Below are 27,199 nucleotides of genomic sequence, written 5' to 3'. Positions count from 1 at the left end.
TCCGGAGGGCCCGGGCCCAGCGGGCGGGCCCGCTCCCTCCCCGCCGCGTAGAGCCAGCGGCCCGAGCCGAACCCCCGCGCAGTGCTCCGCTCTCCCTCCAGTTGCGCTCGGGGCCCGAGCCTCGGCAGCTGCCGCCGCTGTCCGACGTGTCACTGCGGGGGGCCCCGCCCCCGGGGTGGGGTCTCAGGCTCCAGCTACCGGAGAGGGAGGAGAAGGGGAGGTTAAAGGGGAAGGACCCCCGGAAGTGCCCCCTCCTCAGTGCCGGAGAGGCAGACGCTGGGGGCGGAGTCCCCTGCCTCCCCCGGCGTGGTTGGTGCGTCCCAGATGACGTCAGGAGCAGCCCGCCCCTGCCTGGATGGTGCGCCCTGAGTGACGTCAGGAGCAGAGGCCGGAGCTGTCCATCAGCACCAAGGGCCGCAGGCGGGATCAGGGCATGGGGCCGCGGCTTTGGGACAGCCCGAATCCCCGTTCCTGCTCCTTTCCCTTCCCCGGGACCGGCCTGAGTCTCCGGACGCCGCGGGACTGGAGTGCCAGCCGGTGTCGGAGGTGGAGCGGCGACGCCGCCGCGCGGAGACCGGTCTTCCCGGTCCAGCAGCCCCCTTCCCCGCCCGGCGGACTTTCCCCGGACCCCAAGCACTTGGAGCCTCGGGCACCCCGCATCCCCGGCCCCTACGGCCCCTGCACAGCCTCTTTGGCTCAGGAGCTCAGGTCGCCTCCAGCCCAGGTAGATCTTGGACAAGCCCAGATTTAGCCTCCCACAAACGAGTCTTCTGGCTGCCTCCCTTCACCAGCAGCACACGGCCCGCATCTCCCCTCACTCCACTCAGCCTCCTTTAACTTCATCCCAGGCGCCTCTAGCCAGGCACTTTTGTTTCCCTTTGTTTTTGCTTCCCACTTCAGGGATGCTTCCAGAGCTGCATGATGTGGGCTCCACTCCTTTGTCCACTGTGTCCTTGCTGAGTTCTCCCATTCTCACTCCCACCCTCATCCTGGTGGGGACCCAGCACTCCTCGTTGACCCCCAACTTCCTCCCTATCAGGTGGACCTGGGAGGGTGACCCCCTTCCGTTCCCACCACTATGCCGGGCACTATGGAGACACTGCGGTTCCAGCTGCTGCCCCCAGAGCCAGATGATGCCTTCTGGGGTGCACCCTGTGAACGGCCCCTGGAACGCAGGTACCAAGCATTGCCGGCCCTCGTCTGCATCATGTGCTGTTTGTTTGGAGTCGTCTACTGCTTCTTCGGTGAGATCTCCCTCATTCTTCCCCTGGGCTCCCCACTGGCTTCTCAAGTTCTTTTTCTGAGGCCCCTAAGTCTTCTCCAGAAGCCCCCCATAAATACCTTCTCTCTCCCCCTTCTCTCCCTTCCTCTCTCACATCTCACACGTTTGTAGATCATCTAGACTCTAGATTCTAGAGAACACAGTGTTTTGAATTAGACATACAGTACTTGAGTTTGAACCTGGCTCTGTACCTTATTGTGATGCCTTGGGCATATTAACCTGTCAGAGCCTCAGTTTTCTCACCTCAGCAAAGGAAACAATGATATTTGTCTCCTATAGAGTTGTTATAAAAATTAGTAGGTATTCAATAAATAGTAACTATCGTAGCAAAGAGGTGTTCAGGTCACTGTGGTAGGGAGGGAGACGCTGAAAACTTAGCAAGGTGGTTAAACATGTCCCCTTACAACAGGGCATATTGTATGATGGGGGAGAGACTCCTGAAATATTCACACTTATGATACATATTAGAGTAGGCTGGATGGTAGTCACACACATGGAGATCGCCTACAAGGCAGGCTCCAGTAATCGAAGCTGCTGAAGAGTATATAGGATGGGTACTGCAAAAGAGAGCTCAGTGAAATCAGGCAAGTGAGAGCTGAAATACAGCTCGTTCTCTGCTTGCCAAACTCAAGCCTTGCAGAAGGCTGCCTTCCCTAGAGAAAGGTACATCTTTTTCTAATTTGCACAAAGTTATCATATGGGCTAACAGCAGCCTAGAATAAATGCCTAGTGATTCTACAGCAAGAGTTACAGAACTTCAGAGAGGAGAGTGGGTTCTACAGGCGGAGGCCCAAGGAAGGAACCAGTGGGACTGGAACCAGTGGGATAAAGGAGGCTGGTAGGTTTGCAGAGGTGGGGCAAGATTTGTCTCTTCAACCTTCATACCTCTCTGCAGAATGAGTGGGTAGATGGGGTGGGAGCCAGCTGGTCCCTCTCAGGCCTCCCCAAACTCTGGACTGAAAAACTGCAGACTGGAAAGCAGAAAGTACCCCCGAACAAGGGTTCAGGACCTGTTCTGGGCCTCCAAAGAATCTGTATCACTTTATTCCCGCCACTGTCTACCCAGTCCCTCTCCAGAGTTCTCAGTGTATCCTCATATTCCTTTCTGTGAGCTTCCCTGACATCCTACCCCTCTTGGATACTCCTACTCTGAGCCCTCAACTAAGGACCCCACTCCTCTCTCCGACCCCAGAATCACTTGGGCTCCAACAATTGTCCTCACTCCTGGAATAGAACCTGCTCTTTATTATCTTTCTCTGGCTCTCTCTGACTTCTTGAGCACATCTCTGACTTCCATTTCCCCAACTTCACTTCTGTGTCTGTCAGAGATGCCTAATAGGCCTAATAGCTCTAGTGGCCCTATGACCTTTTCTTCGGAAACTCCACAACCACTGTTTCCCTCTATTCTCCTCTTTGATTTCCTATACCCTCCCCCATCTCATTTCCTCCCACCCCTCTGAGCCTTTCTGTGACTGCTAGTTCTGGTCCCTGGTTAGTCCTCTCCGATCCCGGTAGCCTCATCGTTGGATCACCTGTCACTACGTAATAATCACAATAATCCCATTTCTCTGGCTTCAGTGTTCCTCTCTCAAAAGCCCTTTAATACTGTCAATGACTCAACTTTTGCCAATCCCCCAGACCTGCAAAGACTCCTTCTTCTAGAATTCCTCCCCAATAATTCAGCTCTGTCTTCTAACTTTCCAATGATGCCTCATCTCTGAAGCCCTGTGACCCTTCCAAGTACCTGTGTGACTCTCATCTCTCAAAGACATTTTTCTGACTTCTAAATACCTCACTTCTGAACAGTCCTTCCTCTAAAAGGCCCCTGTGATATTGCCAATCTCACTGTGACTCTGATGACCCATCTTTCTGAGCCCTATGATCCCATGACCCCAATGCCCCATTACTGATTTGCTCAAGTCCAGTGATCTGTCTCTGATGCCTCTGACTTCTAAAGACCCCAAATCATTATCTCAATGGTTATTGTCTTCACAATGAGTCTCAGTGACCATATTGCTCTGACTTTCCTGACCTCAGTGGCCCCATCACTGACATCCTCATGACCCCAGTGACACCCAATTCTCTTACTCAGTATCCTTGTCCAGTGTCATGGTTCCTCTGGGACCCCATGTCCCTGACCCTGCTGACCTCCTCTCTGGCCTGATGACTTCCTTGGCCGCTCAATCGTCCTGTCCCTGTTCCCCTGCAGGTTACCGCTGCTTCAAGGCAGTGCTCTTCCTTACGGGGCTGCTGTTTGGCTCAGTGGTCATCTTCCTGCTGTGCTACCGAGAGCGGGTGCTGGAGACACAGCTGAGTGCTGGGGCGAGTGCAGGCATCGCACTGGGCATTGGGCTGCTCTGCGGGCTGGTGGCCATGTTGGTACGCAGTGTGGGCCTCTTCCTGGTGGGGCTGCTGCTCGGTCTGCTGCTCGCTGCTGCCGCCCTTCTGGGCTCCGCACCCTACTACCAGCCTGGCTCTGTGTGGGGCCCATTAGGGCTGCTGCTGGGGGGCGGCCTGCTCTGCGCCCTGCTCACCCTGCGCTGGCCCCGCCCGCTCACCACCCTGTCCACCGCCGTGACTGGTGCTGCGCTCATCGCCACCGCTGCTGACTACTTTGCCGAGCTGCTACTGCTGGGGCACTACGTGGTGGAGCGACTGCGGGCCGCCCCCGTTCCCCCCCTCTGCTGGAGGAGCTGGGCCCTGCTGGCACTGTGGCCCCTGCTCAGCCTGATGGGCGTTCTGGTGCAGTGGCGGGTGACGACAGAGAGGGACTCACACACAGAAGGTGAGAGAGCGCAGGCTAGAGTGAGTACGGGAGGAGGGGATGGCCTGAGATGGTTGGGGGCCGAGGGACCAGGGATAAGGAACCAGAACTGTTCACACCATCAGCAGAAGGCTTCCACGGGGTAGGAGAGCTGACTTGCTCAGGGTGTGGGAGGACAGGACCAATGCCACCATTCATTCCACAACAACGTATGGTATGGATCCTGGGCCCTGGGCCAACCCCCTTCCTGGCATTAGGGACATAGCAGAGATAAAACAGAGAAGGAGGGACTGGGGATATAGCTCAGTGGCAGAACTCCTGCCCAACATGTGCAAGGCCGTGGATTTGATCCCAAGCACTCCAAAACAAACAAAAAACAAACACCAGAAAAGTTTCCTGCCTTTATGGGTATATATCCAGGGCAGGTGAGAGACAGGTTATAGACATTCAATCCAACAAGATAATTCCTATTTGGAATAGAGTGGTATGAAGGAGATACACAATGTAACATGAAAGAGTGATCATATGGATACTGTTATAGTTAAGGTGGTCAGAGCTACTTGGAGGGGGTGACATGCAGGCAGAGACCTGAGGGATAAGGGGCCAGCCATGGCTTTCAGCTCAAGAAGAGGGAATGATAAGGGCAAAGACCCTGAAAAGAAGTGTGGCTAGCATATTTGAGTAAGTGGGGCTAGTGTGCCATGTGGACATTAGGCCGATCATGAGGGTCCTCTGGGCCATGAGGAGGACACTGAATTTTATTAGAAAAGCAGTGAATCCCAGGGATTTAGCTCAGTGGTTCCGCCGCCTGCCTTGAAAGCACAAGGTCCTAAGTTTGATCCCTGGTACCAAAAAAAAAAAAAAAAATGGTAGGGCTGGGGATTTAGCTCAGTGGTTTCACCACCTGCTGCGCAAGCGCAAGGACCCGAGTTCGATCTCTGGTACCAAAAAAAAAAAATGGCAGTGAGATGCCAGTGGAGGGTTTAAAGTAGGGGAGGATATAACTTAGTGTTTGGGATGCTTGTTCTGCTGCTGAGGGTAGAAAGCCTTGGAGGGACGCAAGCAAAGAAAAGGCCAGTGAGAAAGCAGTAGTAGCTGTCCCATTGCAAGGTGATGGGGACTGACCTGGAAGAGTTGCCTGTGGCTCAGGATATGGAGTGGGACAACAGCTGGGGAAGGGGGTGCCTGCAAGTCCCAGAATCTCACACAGAGACATTCAGAAGAAAAGGACAACAGAAGGACGGCCCATCCAGGAGGTGGGAGGCTGGGAAAGCAGTGATAGATGTGGTGGAGGTGATGGACAAGGGGAACCTGGAAGCCTGCAGCTCCCAGGTGGACAGAGAAGGGGAGCGCTTGGAGGGAAGAGGTACATGGTCTGCTGAGGCCCTTCTCTGCCATGCCTCCTCAGTGGTCATCAGCCGGCAGCGACGTCGTGTGCAGCTGATGCGGATTCGGCAGCAGGAAGAGCGCAAGGAGAAGCGGAGGAAGAAGAGGCCACCTCGCGCTCCCCAAAGAGGTCCCCGGGCTCCTCCAAGGCCTGGGCCCCCTGACCCTGCTTATCGCCGTAGGCCAGTGCCCATCAAACGCTTCAATGGAGATGTCCTCTCCCCGGTGAGCACTCCGAGCCCCTCCAGCCCGAATGGAGGAGACAGGAGTGTGTAGACTCTGTCCAGGCAGGACTGGGCTTTCCCCAGGGGCTAGTCACTGTCTAGAAGGGCTGGTGTTTGTCCATCCATCCGAACCCCTGTACCAAGGGCCTAGTTAGTCCTGGGGTTGGAGGAAAGTTGTCCCAAATATGGATTTTAAATGGGACAGGATGGGGGGGGTGTCCTGGGCTGTAGACTCTGGATGTGGGGGAATCATGGGTCTGTGTATGGGGGGCTATCAGGCTTGTGTGGGTGCAGGGAGAGGTGGCTTGCAGTGGACTCTCACACCCATGTTACCTCTTCACAGAGCTACATCCAGAGCTTCCGGGACCGGCAGACTGGGAGCTCCCTGAGCTCCTTCATGGCCTCGCCCACAGATGCGGACTATGAGTATGGGTCCCGGGGGCCACTGACGGCCTGCTCAGGGCCCCCTGTACGTGTATAGCTGTGTCTCCTCCTGTCTAGACTGCAGTCACCAGCTCTGCCAGTGTGGGGAGGCCTGCCAGGCTGCCACCCTAACTGCCAGGCCCTGTGGCCTTTGGCTATGCCTCTTCCCTCCCTGGAGGGGGCTGGCCTGGTCACTAGAAGGGAGGATCTGTCTCAGGCTAGGCTTTGCCTGAGTGGAAAACCCCCTCCCATGCTCCCAAGGGACTCAGGGTGTGAGCCCACTGGGGTGTGCTCAGGGTTGTGAGTGTGTCGCCTGTGTGTGCATGTGTGTGAGGGAGTAGGCTTGGAGGGGACACTAGGGCCCTTGCCTTAGATTTTTGATTGGTAGGCCATCCCCAGGGCTGGCCTGCCTCCTCCCCACTGCTGGGGTCCCACGGGCCGCTCTCCTGCATGTCTGTGTGGAGGAGGCCTGCCTGGCTCCACCATTACTCCGCCTCCCAACCACTCATCTAAGGGTTCTTGTCCTTGTCCACAGGGCAAACTGCAACACCCCTCACCCTGGTCCCCTGGCCTCTGCAAAGCCACCAGCCTGACAGCAGTGGCAATGGAAGGGGGTGGGGGGGTCCTGCCCTGGGCTGAGTTGCAGGGGTGTGAGGGAGGGGGGCTTAAATGCACGGTGCATGTCTGGTGTCTGTCATGCCACCTTGGACACCTCATGCTTCTGTCATTCCCCCACACCCTGCTTTACCTCTTTTATAAATGTGCCAAACTTTGTGGCCTCTGCCAGGAGTGGTGGTTGTCAGTGGCTGGCACTTCCATGGGCCAGGCTGGAAGCACTGTAGCCCCAGGCCCCTGTGTCACTTACTACAAGGGCTCCAGGCAGGATCTGTCCTCCCACAGCACAGCACAGCAGGGAGATGAGCTGTAGAGTATTTATTGTTTCCCAACACCTCTGGTTCCCCTGCTTCCCCTGCTTCCCCACCCTGCCTGGGGTGAGGGCACATGCCTTCCAAGCTGTCCAAGGGCACCCTCCTGGCCTGGTTCAGTCCTCCTAGTCACCTGCAGAGGAATGATTCCACATGGGACTTGGAGAAGAGGAGATGCCATCTTCCTCCCCTGGCAGAGCCTGGGCACCCACATGGGAAAAGCTGAGCCCTCAGCCTCTCTGCCTGGCCCTTTTGGAGCCTCTATCAAAGCTGTATGTAGGGGTAGGAAGGTGAGGGTCAGTTAGGGTCAGGCATGGGGGGGCATGTGAAAAGAATGCAGGGACTTGGCATAGAGAATAGGGCAGCTCCTATGTGGAAGAGGGAAGAAAGGGAACTAGCTTCGGAGCTCTCTGTCCAGGCCAACGTTGAAGCCCTTGCTTAGATGGGCAGAACCCAGCTGGAACAGGAAGCAAGGGGAGTAGGATACAGGTGTCAGCACAGATATAGTAGGTGGCTGGGAAGGAGAGAATTGGCAGACATGCGGTGCTCAGGAGAGACTGTCCAGAGCATGAAGGAGTAAGGGAAAGGTGGGGACAGCTGACCAGAACCCAATAGCTCAGGCTGAAAACTTAGGGCTCCTTCCTCTCCTTCATCGGGGGGTGTAATCTATCCCTCCCCTCCCCCACTCCCTACCGCCAACACTTCTTAAAGACGACAGCCAAGACCTTGCCCAGGACCTAGAAAACCTCCCAGAGGTATGTCCCAGCTCCCAGGCGCCCCCTCCTTCCCGGCCAGGTGGCCTGCCCCTCTGACTTCCGCCCTCCCAGTGGGCTTTACTCACCCTCTACAAGCAGCTGTGTGTCGGCGCTGTCCTGGCCGGCCTGGCAGCAGTAGGTGCCCTGGTCCTCAGGTCGCACGTCACGGATGACCAGGCTGTGGGTGGGGCCGTGGCTGCGCATTTCATACTTGTCTCCCGGACACAGCTCGACTCCCTCCCTCAACCAGCACACGTAGCCTCCAGAGCGGGACACGGTCACCTCCAGCACCGCCCGGCGGCCGGCCAGAACCGTTTTCTCTCGAGGGGGGCGGCGGCACATCTGGAGAGGCAATGCTGAGGGTAGAGGGCAGGGCTTAAATTAACAGGGACATGGAGGGCCCCAGGAGGAGACGCATCTCTCTCTACGGCCTCCACTCTGGTCTCCCTCAGTGGGAACAGTCCGTATCCCTGCACCCCAAACTCAGCTTCCTCCCCACCCCCTGCCCAGGAAACGCGCTGCCCTCTGTGACCCGCCCCAAGAGAGCCCCTCGAAGGCAGGCGGGAAGGAGGCAGTGTTCTTAGGATCAGCCCCAGTCCGTCAGCCCTAGGGCAGCAGGTGATGCCCTTCCCAGTCGCCCCCGTCTCAGTAGCTTACCCTCCACCTCCAGCAGAGCCGAGGACTGGGCGGGTCCCGCCTGGAAGCGGACTTCACCGGCGTCCTCCGCGCGCAGCAAGCTCAGCACCAGAATGTGTTTCTTCCCTGGGGGTGAGGGGGGCGCTAGCGAGGCCGGAGCCTCCCCTGGAGAGGGTTGGGGATGAGGGTAGAACCAGAGTAGGCCCCCCGGGTAGGTTCGGACCGGTAAGTGTGCGCCGGGATGGGCGGAGCAGGGATGCAGAGGGGGAACAGGAGCCCTGCAGGACCCCGAGCTGGGGCTGAGGAAACTTCCGGAGAACTGGCTGGTTGGGCTGTGGGGCGGGGCCTGTTTGAGTGGAGGCGGAGCCTATCCTCATGGGGCGGGGTCTGCCTGAACCTGGGGCGGAGCAGCCAGGGGCCGGAGAGGATAGAAAGGGGGCCAGACCTTCCTGTCGGATGCGGATGCGGCCTCCGGGTCTCAGCTGGCGGCCTCCAAGCTCCCAGCATCCTGGGGTCTCGGCCTCCGACACGGTGCATTCGAACGTGGCGCCGTCCCCTTCGCGGGCCCGCACCGCCCGAAGCTCGCGGAGCACTGCGACGCGGCGCTCTGGGGCGGAGCCCGGGGCGTGAGGGGGTGGAGAGGCTTGCCCGACCACGCCCACACCACGCCCCCTCGCCAGAAGCTCCTGGGCCAGCCCAGGGTAAAGACAGGTCCGCAGTCCCCGCTCCCACTGCAGTGCCCAGGCCTGGCATTTCCCTATACCCACCGCGCACGGTCAGGCGGACGGGCCCGGCTCGGGACGTCTCCACCGCGCAGCTGTAGGTCCCCGCGTCCGAGGAGCTGCAGCGCCGCAGCTGGAGAAGGCGGCGCGTGCCTAGGGCCTGGAGCCGAAGCCTGGGGCTGGGCAGGAGCGCGCACCCGTCCTGGAGGCGCAAGTTGCAGAGGATCGTGAGGAGCCCAGCTGGGCCCCCGCAGCTACGGCCCTAGAGGGCGGCGGCGCCCACAGTTGAGGCTAAGCTGTTTGTTTGGAGGCGTGTTTATGCATGCCTCTTTGGCAAGATGTCACTCTTTGGGACTTTAGGGCTGAGGAAGGGCACTAAGGGTACAGAGATAGACCATAGAAGGTATGAGTGCGGATTCTATTAGGCAGACCTGGATTCAAGTAAGCTCTACCCCTTTTGTCTGCAAGTGGGCAAATAAATTCATGCCACCGAGGGTCAATTTCCTCATAGGATTGTGGTGAGGCTAAAGGACTAAGTGTAGTCTAAATCTTAGTACAGTCCAGGCACACCCATCCGGTGAGTTCTGCTGTGGGCATTATTATTGTTATGCCCATGAGGTCTGCGCTGGGGCTGGGCTCTGACCTTCTCCCAGGTAACATCCGCCAAGGCCTGGGAAAGTTCACACTCCAACGTAGCTGTGTCACCTTCAGTCACCTCTAGGTCCTGTGGCCCCCGAACAATGGTCACCGGGACCTCTGAGAGTGGGAGAGGGAGGACAGTACAGAGGAAGCATGGGTAAGGGCAAGATGAGGACCCAGGTGGCAGGGACAAGGACGCAGGCACAAGGGGTCAGTGGCAGACACATTTGGACAGCACGATCAGTGGAGGCCACTAATGAGTGAGGGATGTGAGAGGACAAGTGGCTCTGGTCAGTAGAGGACCCAGTAGGGCCAGTGGGGTGGTGAGGGATACAATGGGGTTTAGAGGGGAATGGGAGAGACTGGATCGGAGGTGCCAGTGGAGTCACCTGAAGGCAGGAATGGCCGGTGGGGGCCACACTTGGCTGCAGTGGACAGCAGCAGACATGGGTCAGTGGGGCCTCAGTGGTTCGCAGAATGGGGTGGGAGGCAGTGTACTGTGGCCAGTGCAGAACACACTGGACTGGAAGCAAACCTGGGGGCCTTCAAGCAGAACTGCCAGTGAGGTCACCCATAGACAGTCAGTGGGTTGGAGGGCCTTGAGTGGTCACAGCGGCCACACTCGGGCAGGCAGAGGGGCCACAAGATGAAGGGGTAGTAGTAGCCTCACAGTGGCCAAACTAGGCATGGTGGTGCACACCTGCAATCCCAGCACTCAGGAGGCTGAGGCAGGAGGATCACCATGAGTTCGAGGGCAACCTGGGCTACACAGTGAAAGCCAGCCTGAACTATCTTGCCTCATAAACCACCACCCCCACCTCCAAATTAAGAGAAAATAAAGAGGCAGGGCAGTCTCTGGGGCCACACAGGGCCAAAGGGTCAGGGAGTCACACTGTGGCAGGCATGCTGGTGAAGGCCACACGGGTAGTGGGATTATTTGTCACATGCGGGGGGATGGGCAGGGCCGCAAGGTCAGCAAGCAGGCGGCAGGCGAAGGCCACACCTCTCACAGTGAGTCTGGCAGCGCAGCGCAGGGCATCCGCCGTGAAGGAGACACAGCCCGAGTCAGCCAGGCCCAGGCCCCTGAGCACCAGACGGTGAGTGTGGCCCTCGGCGTGAATGTGGCACCTGGGCCCTGGCTGCAGCCGGACTCCACCCCGTGCCCACTCCCCGATCACACCCTCCTGGGACAGCTCCAGTTGGAAGGTGGCACTGCCCCCTTCGCTGACAGTCATATCCTCCAGAGGTCGAAGTGCCCGCAGCTGCCGAGCTGGTGTGGGGAGATGGGGAGAGAAGGAAGATTTGGGCTCCAGCTCCGTGCAGGGGTTGTCGGCTCATTTGCCTCGGGCCTGCCCGAACCACTCCCTGTGGCCCCAGTTCTGAAGTGGGGTGGGGCAGGCAGGAAGAAGGGAGCACAACCGGCTAGACTTGGCAGGGGCGGACTGGTGATAGAACAGGGGGACAGAGAAGGGATGAGGTATGCTTAGGGGGTTGGGCCATCTGGGCGAGGGGTGCTGTGACGCTGGGAGGAGCAGGGAATTTGGGGTCAGACACCATATGGTTTGTGCGCTTTGTGATCTTTGGCAAACTGCTTGACCTCTCTGGGGCCAATTAAATAAGGTAAGTAACACTGAGACATGAGTTTGTTGGCATGATTAAATTGAAAGGGAATATTTACCATAAACGACCATTCACCAGGCTTTATGTGAGCATTTTTCACACTATCTCAGTTAGTGTCCTTAAAGTCCATAGAAGGAGACAGCAGCCCCATTTTTAAGGAGACGTGGCTCAGAGCTGTCAAATAACATGCACGAGGTCACAGAGCTAAAGGAAGGCTCCAGGAAGGGCTAGGGGGAGGGAGGTGCCATTTGCCAGCCATCTTTGCTTCCTAAATGGGCACTTCTACCCCTGGGGTATGTGGCTAAAGCATAAGCATGGAGAGCCTTTCTAGAGTATAGTTTATGTTTCTAGAGTAATGTTTATGTTCATAGCAAAGCCAGCTCAGGAATATGAAGTGGAATGCAAAATCACATGGACTTCTGAGGTAAACAGAACATCAGAAAAAGAAAAGTTCTGTTTGGGGCAGCTGCTGGGTTGGCCAGGGCTGACCTCCCTGGGCAGCAAGGGGCACTTTGGCAGGGGTCTCAGGGGCTTAGGGCAGCCTGGAGAGGCCGGGCGGAGGGGCAGCTGACACGTTAGAAGCCGACTGGACACTCACGCCTCACGCTGAGCCTGGCCAGGGTGCGGTCGTGCGGGCTCTCGCAGCCATAGGTGCCCTGATCGGCCAGCACCACGCCATGGATGAAGAGGCGGTGGACGTGGCCCTCCTGAGCCACGGACAGGCGCGAGTCAAGTGGCAGTGGTTCCCCGCCTCGCATCCAGCGCACGGCCCCAGCGGTGCCCACACGGCCTGTCTCCACTTTGAGGCACATGTCCTGGCCTTCCTCCACCCGGATGTCCTGAAGTCGCCGCAGGAACAGCAACTCTGTTTCTGGTGGGGAGGAAAGGAGGAGGCCATGGAGCCGGGGACAGGTGGCTGGCCCTGGTTCCTCTTACTGCTCTGTCCCTAGGCTGAAGGGCAAGGCTGCTAGGGCCGTGGTCAGGGCACCAGTTCTGGGATCAGAGCCCTTTGCCCTCATTAGCACCAAACCTCGAACGTGGAGCCGGGCACTGGTGGCTGTGCCCCCCGCCTGTGCTGTCACAGTCCCTGCATCCTCGAGCTGGCAGCGTCGCACGGTCAGTGTCCGGCTTGAGCCATTCTGGGCCATCTCCAGCTGGGGCCCTGGAGTGACGACAGCTCCATTGCGCAGCCAGGTGACACTGGCGTCTGGTGGTGAAACTTCACACCGAAATGTGGCATCATCGCCCTCGTGGACAGTGAGTGGTGTCAGCTCTGAGACCAGCTTCACTGGTGGGGACTCTGGAGGGTGGGGTCGGGCAATGAGCCAGGCTGGGCCCTTCCCTTTCTCTCTTTCCATCCCCTCCTCAGAGTACAGGCTTCCTCCTCTTTGAGGAACCTGGGAAAAACAGCCTGTACCCTCGTGCAAGGAAAAGTCATGCAAGCATAGCCGAGCCACGGCTCAGACGCTGTGAGGGGTACAGTTACCTTCCACAGTGACGAGGAAGATTCGGCTGTCGTGGGGTGCATCACACAGGTACTCCCCAGCGTCCTTGCTCCGTGCCCTCTGCACCCTCAGTACTTGCCTGGCCCCAGCCTGCTCCAGCTGCACCCGGCCCTGGCTCGCCAGGCGCTCCCCATCCTTGTACCAGCGCACAGGGGCCCCTGGCCCGGAGAGGTGCACCACCAGCTCCAGGTCCCCGCCTGGGGTGCTTCGAACCCTCGTCTGGGCTGCCTCAGGGGCCACCACTCGCACGGGGGGCTCTGTGGGGTCAGAGCTGGAGGTCACTGGGAGATAGAGGCTCAGGGTGGCAGGAGGGCAGGGAAGCCGGATGGGAAAGGTGGAGAAAGGGATGGACAAGGTCTGCTAGGAAAGCAGAGGCGTTCAGGGTGCTTGAGGGTGCTCGGGCCCTCTGCTTAGGCTCTACTCACCAGCCACCTGGACAGTGAAGCTGAGGCTCGGTGCCCCAGAGGCTGCCCCACACTGGCAGGTATAGAGGCCTGCATGGGCCCATTCTGCAGCCCGGATGCAGAGGGCACGGCGGGGACCCTCGGCCTGGAGCTCCAGGCCCTCGCCTTCCTGCACTGGCCCCCCATTGTGGCTCCAGAACACGGGAGCAGTAGCCCGGGACAGTTCGCAGCTCAGCACCACAGGCTCCCCGGGGGCCACACGGAGTGGGCTAGGGGGTGCTTCTGGTGCGAGAAACTGCACCAGGGGCTCTGTACAAAGAGAGGAGGGTGTGAGCCCATGCCTGCCCCACCACCCCTCCCAGGGCTGGCCGGATGCACCCACCAGCCAGGCTGACATTGAAGGTGACGGCCTCGTCACGGGTCTCACACACATACTCCCCAGCGTCCTCGGGCTGGGCATGGGGCAGGGTGAGAGTGCGGGAGGGCCCCTCGGCGCCCAGTTGCAGGGCCTCAGATGCTTCTACCTCCAGCCCATCCTTGTACCAGCGCACTTGGGACCCAGGCGGGGCCACCTCACAGTGCAGCTCCACACGCCCTGGCGCCCCAAACTGCAGATCCAGGGTGCGGGCCACTGGGTGCACGATCCTCTCTGGTGGGGCTGGTGGACAGGCAGACAGAGGGCCACATGGATTGGACCAGCAGCCTCTTCCTGTCTCACCCACCTCCAGATGTGCAGCCCTCTCCCCTTGCAGTTCGGCTCTTGGAAATGTACCAGCTACCACCGGAAGGCACTCTGTGCCAAGAGACCCTTTGGCTCTTTTTTCAGCTACTCCAGGCCACTGCGCTTCACAGATAAAGACCTGAGGTTCTCCTCGGTAGAGAGAAGGGACTTGCCCAGGGTCACAGACCAAAGAGGAGACCCAAACTCACCCTCAGATGTACACAGCCCTCCCTAAGTCTCCCTCCACTCTCCTTCCTGCTCCCCGATTTGCCTGATGTACCATCGCCACCCAGCATCCCATTTATTCTACATAGTTTTTTACTAGACTGTAAGCTCTGTAAGATTGTGTCTCATTGGCTCACTAGTGTATGCCCAGCATCTAGAACAGTAGCGAGCAGAGAGTCGTTGCTCAATAAATATTTGTTGAGTAAATGACAGAATGAATGGTCCTAACTGCTGGGCCCCTCCCAGCAGGCCGGTATTCACTGTCCCAACTTGGTTTAAGCAAGGCAGGTGCTCTGACGGCTTAGAATGAGGAGGCTGGGGAGCTGGGGGTGACTGGGGGGGCAAGCAGGGGTCCTTAAGATGCAGGAAGTAGGGCTGTGTGGGTGTCCTGTCTCAGTCTCCTGCTTCACTGCCTCCCCATGGGTGCCCCAGACACTGCCCACCTGTGACGGTGACAGTGAAGAAGGCCGAGTCGTCTCCAGCATCGCACACAAACTCGCCCCCATCCTTGGGCTGGGCAGCAGGTAGAATGAGGCGGCGGCGGGGCCCATCACTCTCCAGAACCAGGGCCTCGCTCTCCTCCACCTCCAGGCCATCTCTGTACCAGCGCACCGGGGCATCCGCCCGGGACAGCTCGCACATCAGTACCACACACTCCAAGCTCACGGCGATCAGGGTCACCTCATCCCGGGGGTAAATGATCCGCACGGGGGGCTCTGCAGAGGGGGCACCACAGCAAGCTCACTGTCAGGCTCCCTGCAGCTATTTGGCAGCATGAAGTCTCTGTCACCCACAGGCCAACAGGAGTAATGAGTGCAGCAATGAGCAACAATAGGCCCACATAGCTCTAGACAATAATAGGTTCCCCTCTGAAATCCCTGGGGCCAGTGACGGTGTAGAATCCAGAATCCCTTGGATTCTCGAAAGGATGGATCTCACGGATCATATCCTCAGCCCCCACTGGACACCTCCCCCCATAATCATCACAGTAACACTTCTGCACCGTAACATATATTCACCCCGAGCAGGATAAATGGAAAGATATATTCTTACACATGTAAATGTATAGCTAGACTCACCTGCCTGGATAATTAAAGTAGAAATGGCTTCACCATAGTTAAACTCGGTTTTACCGCAATGATTTTGAATACTAAACTTACAAAAAGCCTTTTGATTTTGAGAGCTTTGGGGATTTCAGAATTGTGAGTAAGGAATGGTGGCTATGAAACAGTAAACAGTAAACGCTTCTCTATTACTTCCAGAACAGTCCTGAGCACTTCAAACATTTTCCCTCAGTGATCCCAGGAGGTGCATATTTTCCAGATGAAAGAACAAGAGTGCAGAGTGATAGAGCAGTTTCCTTAAGGTCACAGCTGGCTATAACTACTCTAGGGCGGGAGGAACAAACACCATCTGTCCCAGGGAGGCTCACACTGTACAGGCAGTGGGAGCAATTCCAAGCCCAGGCTTGGACTCATGAGTGCTTTTCGCGTCTGTGCTTGGCAGTTGCCAACACCTGTCTGGGAGTTCCCTAGGGATGATACATGCTGCCTCTGCGAGCTCCTCTCCACGTGCTGACCGCTGCTCCACAGAAAGGGAGCCACGTCAATGTTGGAGGTGACCAGTGCCTTGAGCCCAAGCCTGCCCACACCCTGGCTGCCCGCAGCATCATCTCCAAGAGACCTTCGTTTGGCCCCCTTGTGGTTGGGCTGGGGAACTGCTGGCTTCTGTACAGGAGCACAGGCTCCTCTGCCTCCCTAGGGACTGCTCCCTCTTGCTCCTGCAACTGACCTCCTCAGATGGGGCCTGCTCTAAGCCTGGAAGATGCAGGCTGCTTCTCCAGGGCCCAGCAAGGCCAGGAGATTACAGAGGGAGGCTGGCTGAGTCGGGGGGTTGTGGGGACAGTGGGGTGAGGAGAGGGTGCAGTGATGGGGCTGGTGTGTCTGCACAGCCCAGGGCACTCAGGTTGGTGTGGGACCTGGATCCCTCTGCCTACAGCTGAGGTGGTGTTTATGCAAAGTTCCTTGAGAGGAGACTGGAGTATTGTGGGGCGTCCAAGTGTGGGCTGGGATTTGTGTGGCTGTGGCCATTATGTCTGGCCAGGGCTAGGCTAAGACAGGGTGCAGATGAGTGGAAACAGGATAGGTGTGCAGATCTTGTTTGCACCGTGTATCACCATCTGGGGTGCCGGGAGCAGAGGACCCCTAAGCAGCTCTGCCTGGGATGGGCATTACTCCCAGGGCAGGGGAGGGGAGGGGGTGACAGGACTGTGCTAGCGGGGTGGTCACTGCAGTGTGGCCATCTGGGACTTCTTCTGTACCACCCAGAGCTGCCTGAACAGCCCTACACATACATACGGTGACTGTGGTCCTAAGGTCTCCAACACAGAACACCATCACTTCCAGGTTGTTCCGCCTGTTTCTAGAACTTTCTCTGCCTACCTCACCCCCACCCCCACGTAGCCCTGGTAGCAGCTCTGAAGGCACTTTCTGCTGTCCTGACCAGGAGAGTGGCCCCAGCCTTGGGATTCCTATGGCGGCCCTCAATTGCCCACTCTTCTTGGGCCCTTTCAAGGGCATGGCTCTCCTGCAAGGCTGTGCACTCTGGGAGGAAGTCGGAGAGTCTGTCTGCATGCTGCTGGGTATCCAGGGCCCAGGCCAGGGCTGGACTTGATGGATGACCTTCTCGAGGCCCTCCCTGCCTCTCTTCTCTCCTCTTCCCTCACAGCACTTAGCACAAGGGGTCACTGTACATTTATTTGCATGTTTATTGGTTTAACAGGGGTGGCAAACTCAAAAGCCCACAGGGGCCAGGTAGGTTAGGTCAGTTGCTGAAGTGGTGTGGGAAGCAGCAAAAAAAGGGATGGCAGGGAGGGTGGGACAGGTTATGGGCCCCATACTATGGGGCAGCTGCTACTCAGCACCAGCCATTCGTCGCCATGGGGGAAAGCGGGACCAGAGCCGCCGGGTCTTCGGCTTTTTCAAGAGGACGCATAACTCCGGATTGTTATTTGAACTGTCCTGACTTTGGTAAGACTCTGCAGGCCAAATAGAACACATCTGTGGGCTGCACAGGGGCCCCAAGGACTGCCTGTTTGTGACCCCTGGTTAACAGCCACTGCCCCACCTAGCCTGGCAGCTCCCTGAGAACAGAGACAGACCATGTCTGTACTGCTTAGCAGTTACTCTCGGCCCCTGGCCCAGTGCCTGGTTGAGACTGTTCAGTTGATGAGCTGGTGTAACACAGCTAGTCCTGGCCTTGGCACTGGGGAGGGGCCTGTTCACCTGAATGGGGATCCAGGCTCTTCCCAGCAGGACCCTCATGCATGCACCTGGAGCCCACACCCCCTTCCTCCAAGGAAGGGACTATTTGGCAAGCTCCCCCAGGGCTCAACTGTCCTCTGCTGACCCTGGGGAGCTGGGGTGGACCCATACCTGTGACCGTGACAGTGAAGGAGGCTGACTCATCATCGATTTCACACAAGTACTCGCCAGAGTCCTCCAGCTGGACGGCGGGTAGCACTAGGCGGCGAACGGTGTCCTCTTTCTGCAGGAGTAGCGCTGGACTCTCCACCACCTCCTCACCATCCTTGGTCCAGCGCACCTCAGCCCAGGGCCGGCACAGCTCACAGGTCAGCACCACACGCTCCAGGCGCACGGCTGCCACATACACCTTGCCACTGGGATACACAATCCACGAGGAGACATCTAAGAGGACAAGGATAGCCACCGCTGGGCATGAAGACCTGTGGCCAGCGTGCCCAGCTGCCCCCTGAATAAAACTGTCATGGTCAGGGAAACACAACCAGCCACCAAAGCAGAAGCTCTGTGCTATGCAGGAGCTGCAGTGGGATCACGTCAACCTCAGCTGCAGAAACACCTGTGCCCTTCTTGTGACAGGGACCGAGAATGAAGGCTTAAATGGAGGACAGGAGGTTTGGGTCCTTGGGTGGAGCTATGGTCTCCCTCAGGCCTCTGAGAGCTTTGGAGCTCTCTGGTGCCTGAGACCCTCTGCCCTGCAACAGAAATGCCATCCCCAGAGAGTACCCTTGGCACGGGTCTTAGGACGATGGAGAATGCAGGGTTTCCCTGCTGCCTTCTATAGCCAGGACCATGTGCTCACGACACTGCGGTTTGTGAGTGTGGCTAGACCACAGGCAGAGGAGAAAGGGAAGGCTGGAAAGGCTGAAGAGTGACCAAGGACTGAGACTGTGACCATGGCTCCAGCTGGCCCCAGACCTGTGATGGTGACTGTGAAGTAGGCACGTTCCTCTCCAGCCACACACTGAAACTCGCCCCCATCGTGGGGCTGAGCGGCAGGCAGCACCAAGCGGTGATGTGGCCCTTCATTCTCTAGCACTGTGAAGTCGCTCTCTTCCACCTCCTGGCCATCCTTGTACCAGCGCACGAGGGCGTCCTCTCGGTCCACCTCACAGGTCAGCATGACACACTCAGAGGTTATGGCATGTATGAACACATGCTCCTGGGGGTCCACGATGTGCACTGGGGGGTCTGGATGGGAAAGAGACGATCACACAGACACCCCCCATGTTGGAGGCCTGAATCCAAGCTGGCCTTGAGGTGAGGACACACTGTGCATGGGAGGACACTGGAGGGAGGAACGTAAAGCTATGCTGGGGAACAGGTTCAGGGGCAATGACATGAGATCCTGTTGGCATGGCAGGCGAGGGATGACAGAAGATCATGGGGCATCTGAGTGCCCCATGGGTCTCCCAGAGGATGAGAGGTAGCTGAGTGGGGACTTGGAGGAAGGAGGCATGTAGAGCTCACACAGTGGCAGTCACCACTTAGGCAGAGGTCACTGTAACAAGCCACATTGGCTGAGCTTGCAGTTTCCTTTACAGAGAAGCCCCCGGGATGGGCAGGAGGTGGAGAATGACTTAATGAGTGACAACCAGCTGCTCCATGGGTAGTGGCACAGGGCGTGTTTCCAAAGGTCCATGTGTTGAAAGCTTGTTTCTCAGGTTAGTGCTATTGGGGGAGCTATGGACCTTTAGTAGGAGGGGCCTGTGAGAAATCCTCAGGTTGTTGGGGTGGCCCCTGAAGGGTATTGTGGGACCCCAGCCTCTTCCTTTTTCACTTGCTGGACATGAAATGAGTTTTCTCAACCACATGCTTCCTGCCACACCCCCCAGAGGCCCAATGCAATGGATCCAACCCATCTTGGACTGGAACCTCCAAAACTCTGAGCCAAAAGAAGCCTTTTCTCTTTATAAGTTAATTATCCCAGGTATTTCATTAGTGACAGAAAACTGACAAACACATGTAGTGAGTTCCTAGTCACCAGGTGCATTCAGATAGGGGCCATGGAATCTCCTGGCAGTGGTGCTATAAGCAGGATTTCCACCCAGAGGGAGAAGAGGAGCAGAATCTGTGCTTCCATGCTGTCCTCCCCAAGAGTCAGGTTGGTTAAGAGAGGACTCTCAGGCTCGGTCCTGAATGCTCTGGTTCTGGATAGCCCAGGAGGCCTGGGCATATGCATTTATAGCAAGCTTCTAGGGTATTCCTCAGGCAGTCAGACCACTGACTGCCTTGTAAGAACTAGAACAGCACACTTAACACTTTTGTATGATGTGACCACCTAGAGCAGTAGGAGGCCAGACCAAGTGTGAACTGGAGCTATGTTTGCTGGCCATGTGATAGGAGGGAAGGGAGTCACATTACCTCTCTAAGACTCAGTTACTTATCTGTGAGCTGGAATCCACTGCCCTTCAATAGTGCATGAAGAAGAAATGAAGCAATGTATTATGAAGTACCTCACATACTACTAGATTCAGAATAGGGGGCCAATAAATTTTAGTTCCCATTCCTCCTTCAATTGCCTTTAGTTCTCTCACACAAGCCAGCAGAGGGATCTAGGGGGGAAGTATGCTGGAGGGTGTTAGTGCAGAGTGATCTAAGACACATCTCCTGGCCCACTAGGCCTTCCCTGTGTAAGGTCTCTCCACTCCCAAGCAGAGAGACCAATGGCCCCCAGAATCAGCCCCAGCTGGAGAAGCCCAGGCCAGCATGGTTCCTGACCTTGGACAGCGACACTGAAGAAAGCCGAGACCCCTTCTGTTCTGCACTCAAACTCGCCGCTGTCTTGGACTTGGGCCTCAGGCAGGATCAGACGATGTTTGCGCCCATCCACCTTCACCAGCAGTGACTCACTCTCCTCCACTTTCTGCCCATCCTTGTACCAGGCTGCTGGGAAGTCCACTCGAGAGAGCTCACAGGTAAGCACTACGCACTCCGAGGTCGTGAAGGTCAATGACATTTTGTCCTCAGGACTGAGGATGTGCACCGGGCTCTCTGCATGGGGAGAAGTGGTCACATGCAGCATCTTCAGACAAGCATCCCTCCCCGTGGGACATGCTCAGTGTTGGGCAGGGGCATCAGGAAAGATAACTGCTGTCAACACATTTGTTGGGCCTTAAAAATTAAGTTTGGGTTTCCCATAGTTTGGATATGATTTGAGTGCGTCCCTCAAAGGCTCACGTGATGGAAGCTTGGTACTCAGTGTGGTGGTGCTGGGAGGTGGTGGAACCTATGGCTGCAGCCCATTCGCAGGAAATGAGGTCATTGGGTACATCACTCTTGGAAGAGATTAATGTAGTTCTCATGGGACCCCAATTAGGTCTTGAGATAGTGTGTTATTATAAAGCAGGGACATCCTAGGCTTCTTCTGCACACAGCTATTTGCCTTCTCACTTCTCTTCCACATTGTGCCTAAGCCTACGTGGCCCTCACCAGGGGCTGAACCATGGGGCTCCCCAATCCTGGAACTTTCAACTGCTAGAACTATGAGCTAAATAAACCTTTCTTTATAAAGCACCCAGAATCAGGTGTTCTGTTATAACAATTTTTTTTTCCTGCCAGCGCTGGGATGGAACCTAAGGCCTCGCTCACACATGCTAGGCAAATGTTCTACCACCAAGCTTTGTCCCTAGCCCTGTTAGAGCAACAGAAAATGCCCCAGGACAGCCGTGTACCCCAACTTTTAAGAGGAGTGGTTTTGGGCTGGGGATGTAGCTCAGTCATGCAATGCCTGCCTGGCAAGCATGAGACCGAGTTCAATTCCCAGTACAAAAGAAAGAGGGGTGGTTTTAGTGTGCCTGAGTTCCTAGGGCGCCTGCCAAAATGCAGATTCTCAGAGCTCCAAGCACGCAGGGGCCGTGGAACCTGCATTATAAACCTGTGATGTTGGTGATCCTGGGTCATATTTTGGAAATGCTGCTCTGGTTGCCGTTTATTTCTCTCCTTGCCTCAGCTTGCCATGCTGCCAATTAGCCACCTTAAGGACTCAAGCTTGGGTGCTGCTGGATTTCTTGGTTGATCTTACAAACTCCAGCCATGGTGAGATGGCAAACACCACAGTGTTCCTTGAATTTTCAGCCCTCCTACCTGTAGCTGTCCTCCTCTGGGATGCCTCATTCCTTCTCTTTCCCTGTTTCAACAGGAGGCCCATGGGAATTCCGGAGCCAGACTGCCATAACCCAGCAGCATCACTCACTAGCTTTGTGACTTTGCATAAGTCATACAACCGCTTTCTACCTCATTCTCCCCACCTAAAATGGGATAATAAAAGAACCTATCTTACAGGGCTGTTGAGAAGGTTGTGGTCATTTATGTCAAGTGATCAGGACTGTGCCTGGCATGGAGGAAGCTGCTACGACAGTGCTGATGACTAGCCAACAGGGCAGGAAGTGGTCAGGGACTAGAAGCTGGAGTCCATGTCTCTCAGATGAGATGATAAAGGGACAGAATTCTGTAAAGCACAAAGCACTCCAGACAATTGGCACATGACGAGGATGAGGATAACAAGGGATGCCCTGTATGTTTCGTGTGTGTTGAAACTGGCCTTTTGGACCTCCGAGCCCTCAATAAAGCAATCATGGATGTAAGATGTGCCTTTCTCTTCTAGCCCAGCTTTGAGAAATGGGAACAGCATTGCCTTGTCTGGCAACAGGACTTCTGAGTCTTGACCCTGTCTACCCATTTCAGTCCCTACCAGCACCAACCTTGGATGGTGAGGGCGGCTGAGTCCTGTACGCCAGGGCAGCTGAAGCCAACCAGGGCCCCGCTGTCCTGGTGCTTGACAGCTTGCAGGATGAGTCTGTGCTGTAGGCCCTTCTGCTCCTTCCGGTACTGCAGGGCCCCAGGTGCCACCTGGCCCTCTGGTTCATTACCCTTGAGCTCCTCCCCATTAAGGAACCAGGTACCCTGGATGATGGTGGAGAGCTTGAGGGAGAAGACAGCATCTTCCCCCTCGTATACCTGCACATCTTCCAGACCTGCCACCAGGCGAGCTGTGGGCACTAAGGTAAACACAGAGTGTGGCTGTCAGAACGGGAAAGGGTACCAGAGGGCAGGGGCTGGAAGATGGAAAGATATAGGAAGACAGAGACTGAGTGCCAGGGAAGGGAAGAGAAGTGGTAGGGGGGTATGACTTGGGGTACCACTGACAGGCAGGGTCTGGCAGGACTGACTCACCGAGGTGAGCAGAACCCTGGAACACAACGTGGGGACTGCGGCCGTGTTCGCTGACCGTGCAGATTCGGAAGCGGTAATCACCCTCAGAGGGCACGCAGTCCCCAGGCACCTCCACAGCTCCGGCTTTGTCGATGCTAAAACACTGGATCCAGTCTTCGGAGCCTACCTCTTGCCGCTCCAGCCGGTAGATGAAGGAGGTCTCAGGAAGTGGCTCCGGAGGCTTCCAGGTCAGCAAGACGGTGTTCTTGTGGCCCTTGAACATCTCAACCAACATGGGCGGTCCTGGAGGATTGTGCTTGACGCCTGAGACAGAAGCGGGGTTTGCATTTGAGCCTCACAGAGCCTCCTAGAGCCCTTTCACTTTAAGTCGACTTTGGCAACCCAGGCCCTAGAATCTGGTCACCCTCCCGCCCTGACCCTCCTGTCCAAGGGCTCTCACACCCTCACATTTGACTCTGAGCAGAGTGGTTGTACGGGAGTGGCCCAGGCTAAAGGTGACCTCGCCAGCATCTTCTCTGGTGACCCCTGGAAGGACCAGGGCATGCATGTGGCCAGAGCTGCTCTGGCAGGTGGCTGGCAGCTCCTCCCCGTCACGGCTCCAGTGTCCTTTGACCCCAGCTTCTTGTGTCTCCACCAGCAGCACAGCGTTCTCTCCCTCCAGGACATCGAGCTTCCGGGGCAACCTTTTCAGTATGGGCCCTGAGATGTGAATGGGAGGGAGTCCATCAGCCTGCTGTCTAGGCTCCTGCCTGCCTTAGCCTGGGCCTCCTCCCACTGGCCAGCCAACCTTTGACAGTCACGTTGGCCACGGTGCGAACCCGGCCCCGCATCTCGCACAGGTAGACACCATCGTCATCTGCCTTCAGCCTGTGGATGATGAGGCGCCTAACAGCACCCTCCTCAATCTGCTCATACTTGCGGCAGGGCAGTAGTCGTTGGTCCTCTCGGAACCAGGCTGTGGGGATGCGGGAGTTGGGAACTTTACACTCCAGCACTGCAATGCCATTCTCCCGGCCCTCCATGTCCTGCAGGGGCCTCGCGAAGCGGAGGCGAGGCTCTGCAGAGAAGAGACAAGAGAAGGTTCTGGAGAGGGGCCAGCCCCACAGGACTGCTAAGCATCCATGAATGCATGCTGTTTCTCTTCCCCCTAGAGCCTTCAGGCCTGTGCAGTCTCAGCAAAACCACCGGAAGGAATGGAAGATGGCCTAGCTTCTCGTGTGGCCTTGACACTCACTAGGCTCATCAAGTCACCTTGAGCAATCCATTTTGATGTTCCTGTGCCTGAGTTTCCTTACTTGTAAAATGGGGAAATGAAGGGGAGGAGCTGGACCAGATCAGTGATTCTTAAATCTGTCCCCTGGGCCTCTCAGAGGTACATCACAAATTCTTCACGGATCTGAGTTAATTTTCATTTTTAAAGCATTATAACCATTTTCAAAACTGTATTTCAAACTCAAGAAATACAAGGCTGCAGGGGCTGGGGATTTAGCTCAGTGGTTCTGGCACCTGCCTCGCAAGCACAAGGTCCTGAGTTCGATCCCCAGTACCGAAAAAAAAAAAAAAGAAATACAATGCTGCAAACAAGCAGAGGGTTAACTTGGGTTGCTGGAGAAGCTAAGCTCTGGGAAGTTCCTCTGGCTTTTCTTTCTTGAGTCCAAGTCAGCACTGGCCAGGCAAATTTGGGCACAGCAAGGTGTACCAGTGAGGCCACCACCGCAGTCCAGGTGCCACATGCTTGACTGCACAGCCGGCAGGGCTCACAAGAATTTGCCAACATTTTTTCCTCTGATGGAGAAAGTTGGGCACTAATCAGTGAAGGTATAATCTCTCTAGTTGTGATAAAATTCTATGATGGAGAGCTTTCATTGCAGTGTGTCTTTGGGGTGTGTTTTGTTTTGTCTGAATTTTCTGTTTATGAATAATGTAAGCATCTATTAGATATCATTGGTAATTCAACTTTGTAATACTCAACAATTAGTTGGGCACGGTGCCACATCCCTGTAATCTCAACTCTTGGGAGGGTGAGGCAGGAAGTTCACATTTGAGTCCACTTTCGGCATCTTAGTGACACCTTATCTCAAAATAAAAAGGGCTACAGGGTCAATGCAAAGGTCCTGGGTTCAATCCCCAGTACCACAAAGGAAAAAAAAAATGCAGGACATTTTTCCTCCCTCAAGTCTACCTCTCCTGTGAATGGGTCTACAGACCTGGGGCCTTCTCCACAGACCAACTACAAATAAAGCCTCCATTCCAAATGTACCTATTCAATACAAGGGCCCCCTTATGCTCACTGGCTAGTGTTATAAGTACACAATGTAAACTTAGATTTAACAATTTACACCCATAAAATGCTTTCTGTATGTGTGTTTGTGGTACTGGGGATTGAACCTAGGGGCACTCTACCACTGAGCTACATCCTCAGCCTTTTTTATTTTTTGTTTTGAGACAAGATCTCCTTAAGTTGCCCCGGCTAGCCTCAAGCTTGTGTCCCTCCTGCCTCAGCCTTTCCAGTTAAACTCTCCATTTACCTGCCTTACATATTGGGGCTACAGCTAGGAATTCAGCAAGGGAAATAGGGCTAAAATTGGGAAAGGTTGAAAACCACTATGAGAAAAGTTCCAGGGCTTCAAGGCTTGCACATTATTCCTTAGCAGTTTCCACCATCTGTCTGGGGATCGCCTGGGTAGTTCGTGGTGACTTCCTAAACAAGAATGTGGTGGTCCCACCCTCCAGACTTCTAGGCAGCGATGGGCACCGAAAGAAGCAGGAGTAAGAAACGCCTGAGGGTGCTGAAGGCCCCTTCCGGCAATGCGCTACCTTTGACGTGCAGCTGCACAGCGCTGAGCGTCTGGCCCGCAGAGTTGCGCGCCGCGCACACATAGAGCCCGCAGTCCTTGGCCTGGCAGTAGAGCACCTTGAGCACAAAGCCGCCGTCGCGGTCTCGGTACATGAGGCGGCGGCGGTCCGGGAGCAGCGGGCGGCCCTCCCAGTGCCATTCGATCTCGGGCTCGGGCTTGCCCATCACGTAGCAGCGGAACTTGGCGTGCTTGCCCTCGTTCACCCAGAAGGTCTTGGGCGCACATTTCTGCGGTTCCACCACGGGCGTGGGGGCCTCGTCGGGGTCCTCGGGGTCAGTTTCGGGGGGCTGCTGCACCTGGAGCAGCGCCCCAGCCTGCGCGTGGCCGTGTGCGTTGCGGGCGTGGCACACGAAGACGCCCGAGTCCGGCAGCCGCGCTGCCAGGATGCGCAGCACCAGGCTGGTGCCCAGGCCACCCGCGGCGCCCAGCTCCAGCGCGAAGTGGCTGCGGTCCCACACCTCGTCCAGGGCCATCCCATCCTTCTCCCAGTACAGTGTGGGCTCGGGGAGGCCCCCCACCTGGCACGTCAACACTACCTCCGCCCCCCGCAGCACCCACTGGGACCGTGGCCCTGTCAGGAACACCGGGGCGCTCTCCCCGGTGCCCGGGGGCGGCGGCGGGAGCTCTGCGGGCTGGGGCTGGGGCTCGGGGGCCGGAGGCTCGAGCACGGTGACGGCGGCCGCCGCGTAGGCCTCGCCGGCCGTGTTGCGGGCTCGGCACACGTAGACCCCTGCGTCGGAGGGCAGCGCGCGGCTCAGCAACAGGCCGTGCTCGGCGCCATCCGCCGGGAAACTCAGGCGCTCCGAGGCCGCCAGCGGCTGCCCGCCCTTCTCCCACACGACGGTGGGCGGCGGCTGCCCCAGCACCACGCACTTGAGCTCGGCCTCGGCGCCACTCAACACCCGCACGGGCCGCGGGAAGCGCAGGAAGCACGGGGGGCTCCCCTGGCTCCCAGAGCCCACCTTCATCGCGGCTGGTGCGGTTGGGGAGCCGCGGCGCGGGGGAAGGGCAGGCGGCGCGCTCGCCGAGGCCAGGCGGGCGGCGGGGGTGCCCCGGGCGGGCGCTCTGGGGAGCTCTGCCCTGGCAGCCCCTTTCCGGCTCGCCTCCTTACCCTCAGCCCGGAGCTGCAGCTCAGCGGCGCGGCGGAGATTCCTGGGCCCCGAGCCTGGAGCTCAGGGGGCCGACTTCCTGTTTGCCTTTCCAGCGAGGGGCCCCGCAGCCTCCTCGGCCGGCGGCCTGGCTTCCTGCTCCGGGAGCCTCTCTTCCCAGCCCCCTCCCACAGCCCTGGCTTCTCTCCCCTCCTCCCTCCCACCTCTAGCCGCCAGGTCCGCGACAAACCGCCAGGCTTCGCCCTGAATGGCAGAGGCGCCTGCAGCTGCCAATCCCAAAAATATTCTCTGATGACACAGCTGGAGGACAGGAGCCCAGTCTGGCTCCTCCAAGCTAAGTTTAGAGCAGGCGGGGACCACCTGCCCCCCACCAGAGCCCCAGTTCTAGCCCCAGCCCATCCCCCACGCTTTGTCAGCAGCTGCTTGATTGAAAGGAGCCCCAGAAGGACTGAGGGGGCGGGTGCATTCTGTCTTTGGACAAATGGCACTTTCAGAAGCTGGTCAA

General features: G+C 57.1%; 2 protein-coding genes across 19 annotated transcripts; one reads left to right on the top strand and one right to left on the bottom strand.

Annotated features, from left to right (window-relative positions):
• Positions 1–73: 73 nt before the first annotated feature.
• On the bottom strand, positions 74–26,861 carry Obsl1 (obscurin like cytoskeletal adaptor 1). 12 transcript variants are annotated; one of them, XR_015449142.1, is made up of 22 exons: positions 25,545–26,861; positions 23,515–23,784; positions 23,175–23,426; positions 22,728–23,030; positions 22,256–22,552; positions 20,274–20,546; positions 18,471–18,743; positions 17,667–17,939; positions 14,676–14,948; positions 13,669–13,944; positions 13,308–13,595; positions 12,864–13,139; positions 12,408–12,677; positions 11,976–12,248; positions 10,761–11,027; positions 10,147–10,182; positions 9,762–9,874; positions 9,164–9,320; positions 8,842–9,003; positions 8,418–8,522; positions 7,847–8,102; positions 74–194 (listed from the first exon to the last, which is right to left on the bottom strand). XR_015449142.1 is itself a non-coding variant. In XM_087206002.1 (22 exons), exons 1-22 carry the CDS (start codon positions 26,551–26,553, stop codon positions 184–186), a joined length of 5,727 nt encoding a protein of 1,908 aa, XP_087062128.1. In that variant the 5' UTR covers positions 26,554–26,861; the 3' UTR covers positions 74–183. The 12 variants fall into 12 exon arrangements, 9 of the variants coding, with proteins under 9 accessions (XP_087062128.1, XP_021099881.2, XP_021099882.2 ...); XM_087206002.1 differs by having other exon boundaries at positions 7,847–8,116; XR_015449141.1 differs by lacking the exon at positions 74–194 and adding an exon at positions 4,435–5,790.
• Tmem198 (transmembrane protein 198) lies at positions 540–8,575 on the top strand. Of its 7 annotated transcripts, XM_087206009.1 has the most exons (7): positions 540–724; positions 1,040–1,244; positions 3,492–3,661; positions 4,031–4,067; positions 5,455–5,657; positions 6,000–6,125; positions 6,615–8,575. In XM_087206009.1, exons 2-7 carry the CDS (start codon positions 1,079–1,081, stop codon positions 7,005–7,007), a joined length of 1,095 nt encoding a protein of 364 aa, XP_087062135.1. In that variant the 5' UTR covers positions 540–724; positions 1,040–1,078; the 3' UTR covers positions 7,008–8,575. The 7 variants fall into 7 exon arrangements, with proteins under 7 accessions (XP_087062135.1, XP_021099886.2, XP_087062136.1 ...); XM_021244227.2 differs by having other exon boundaries at positions 3,492–4,067; XM_087206010.1 differs by having other exon boundaries at positions 3,492–4,067; positions 6,000–6,082; positions 6,615–6,852.
• Positions 26,862–27,199: the final 338 nt, after the last annotated feature.

This window comes from Heterocephalus glaber, unplaced genomic scaffold, assembly GCF_053883595.1.
Source record: "Heterocephalus glaber isolate CG9 unplaced genomic scaffold, H.glaber_assembly_v1.0 deba00000621, whole genome shotgun sequence".
NCBI lineage: Eukaryota > Metazoa > Chordata > Mammalia > Rodentia > Bathyergidae > Heterocephalus > Heterocephalus glaber.
Note: the sequence above shows the minus strand (reverse complement) of the source record. Positions and strands in the feature narration are given on the sequence as shown.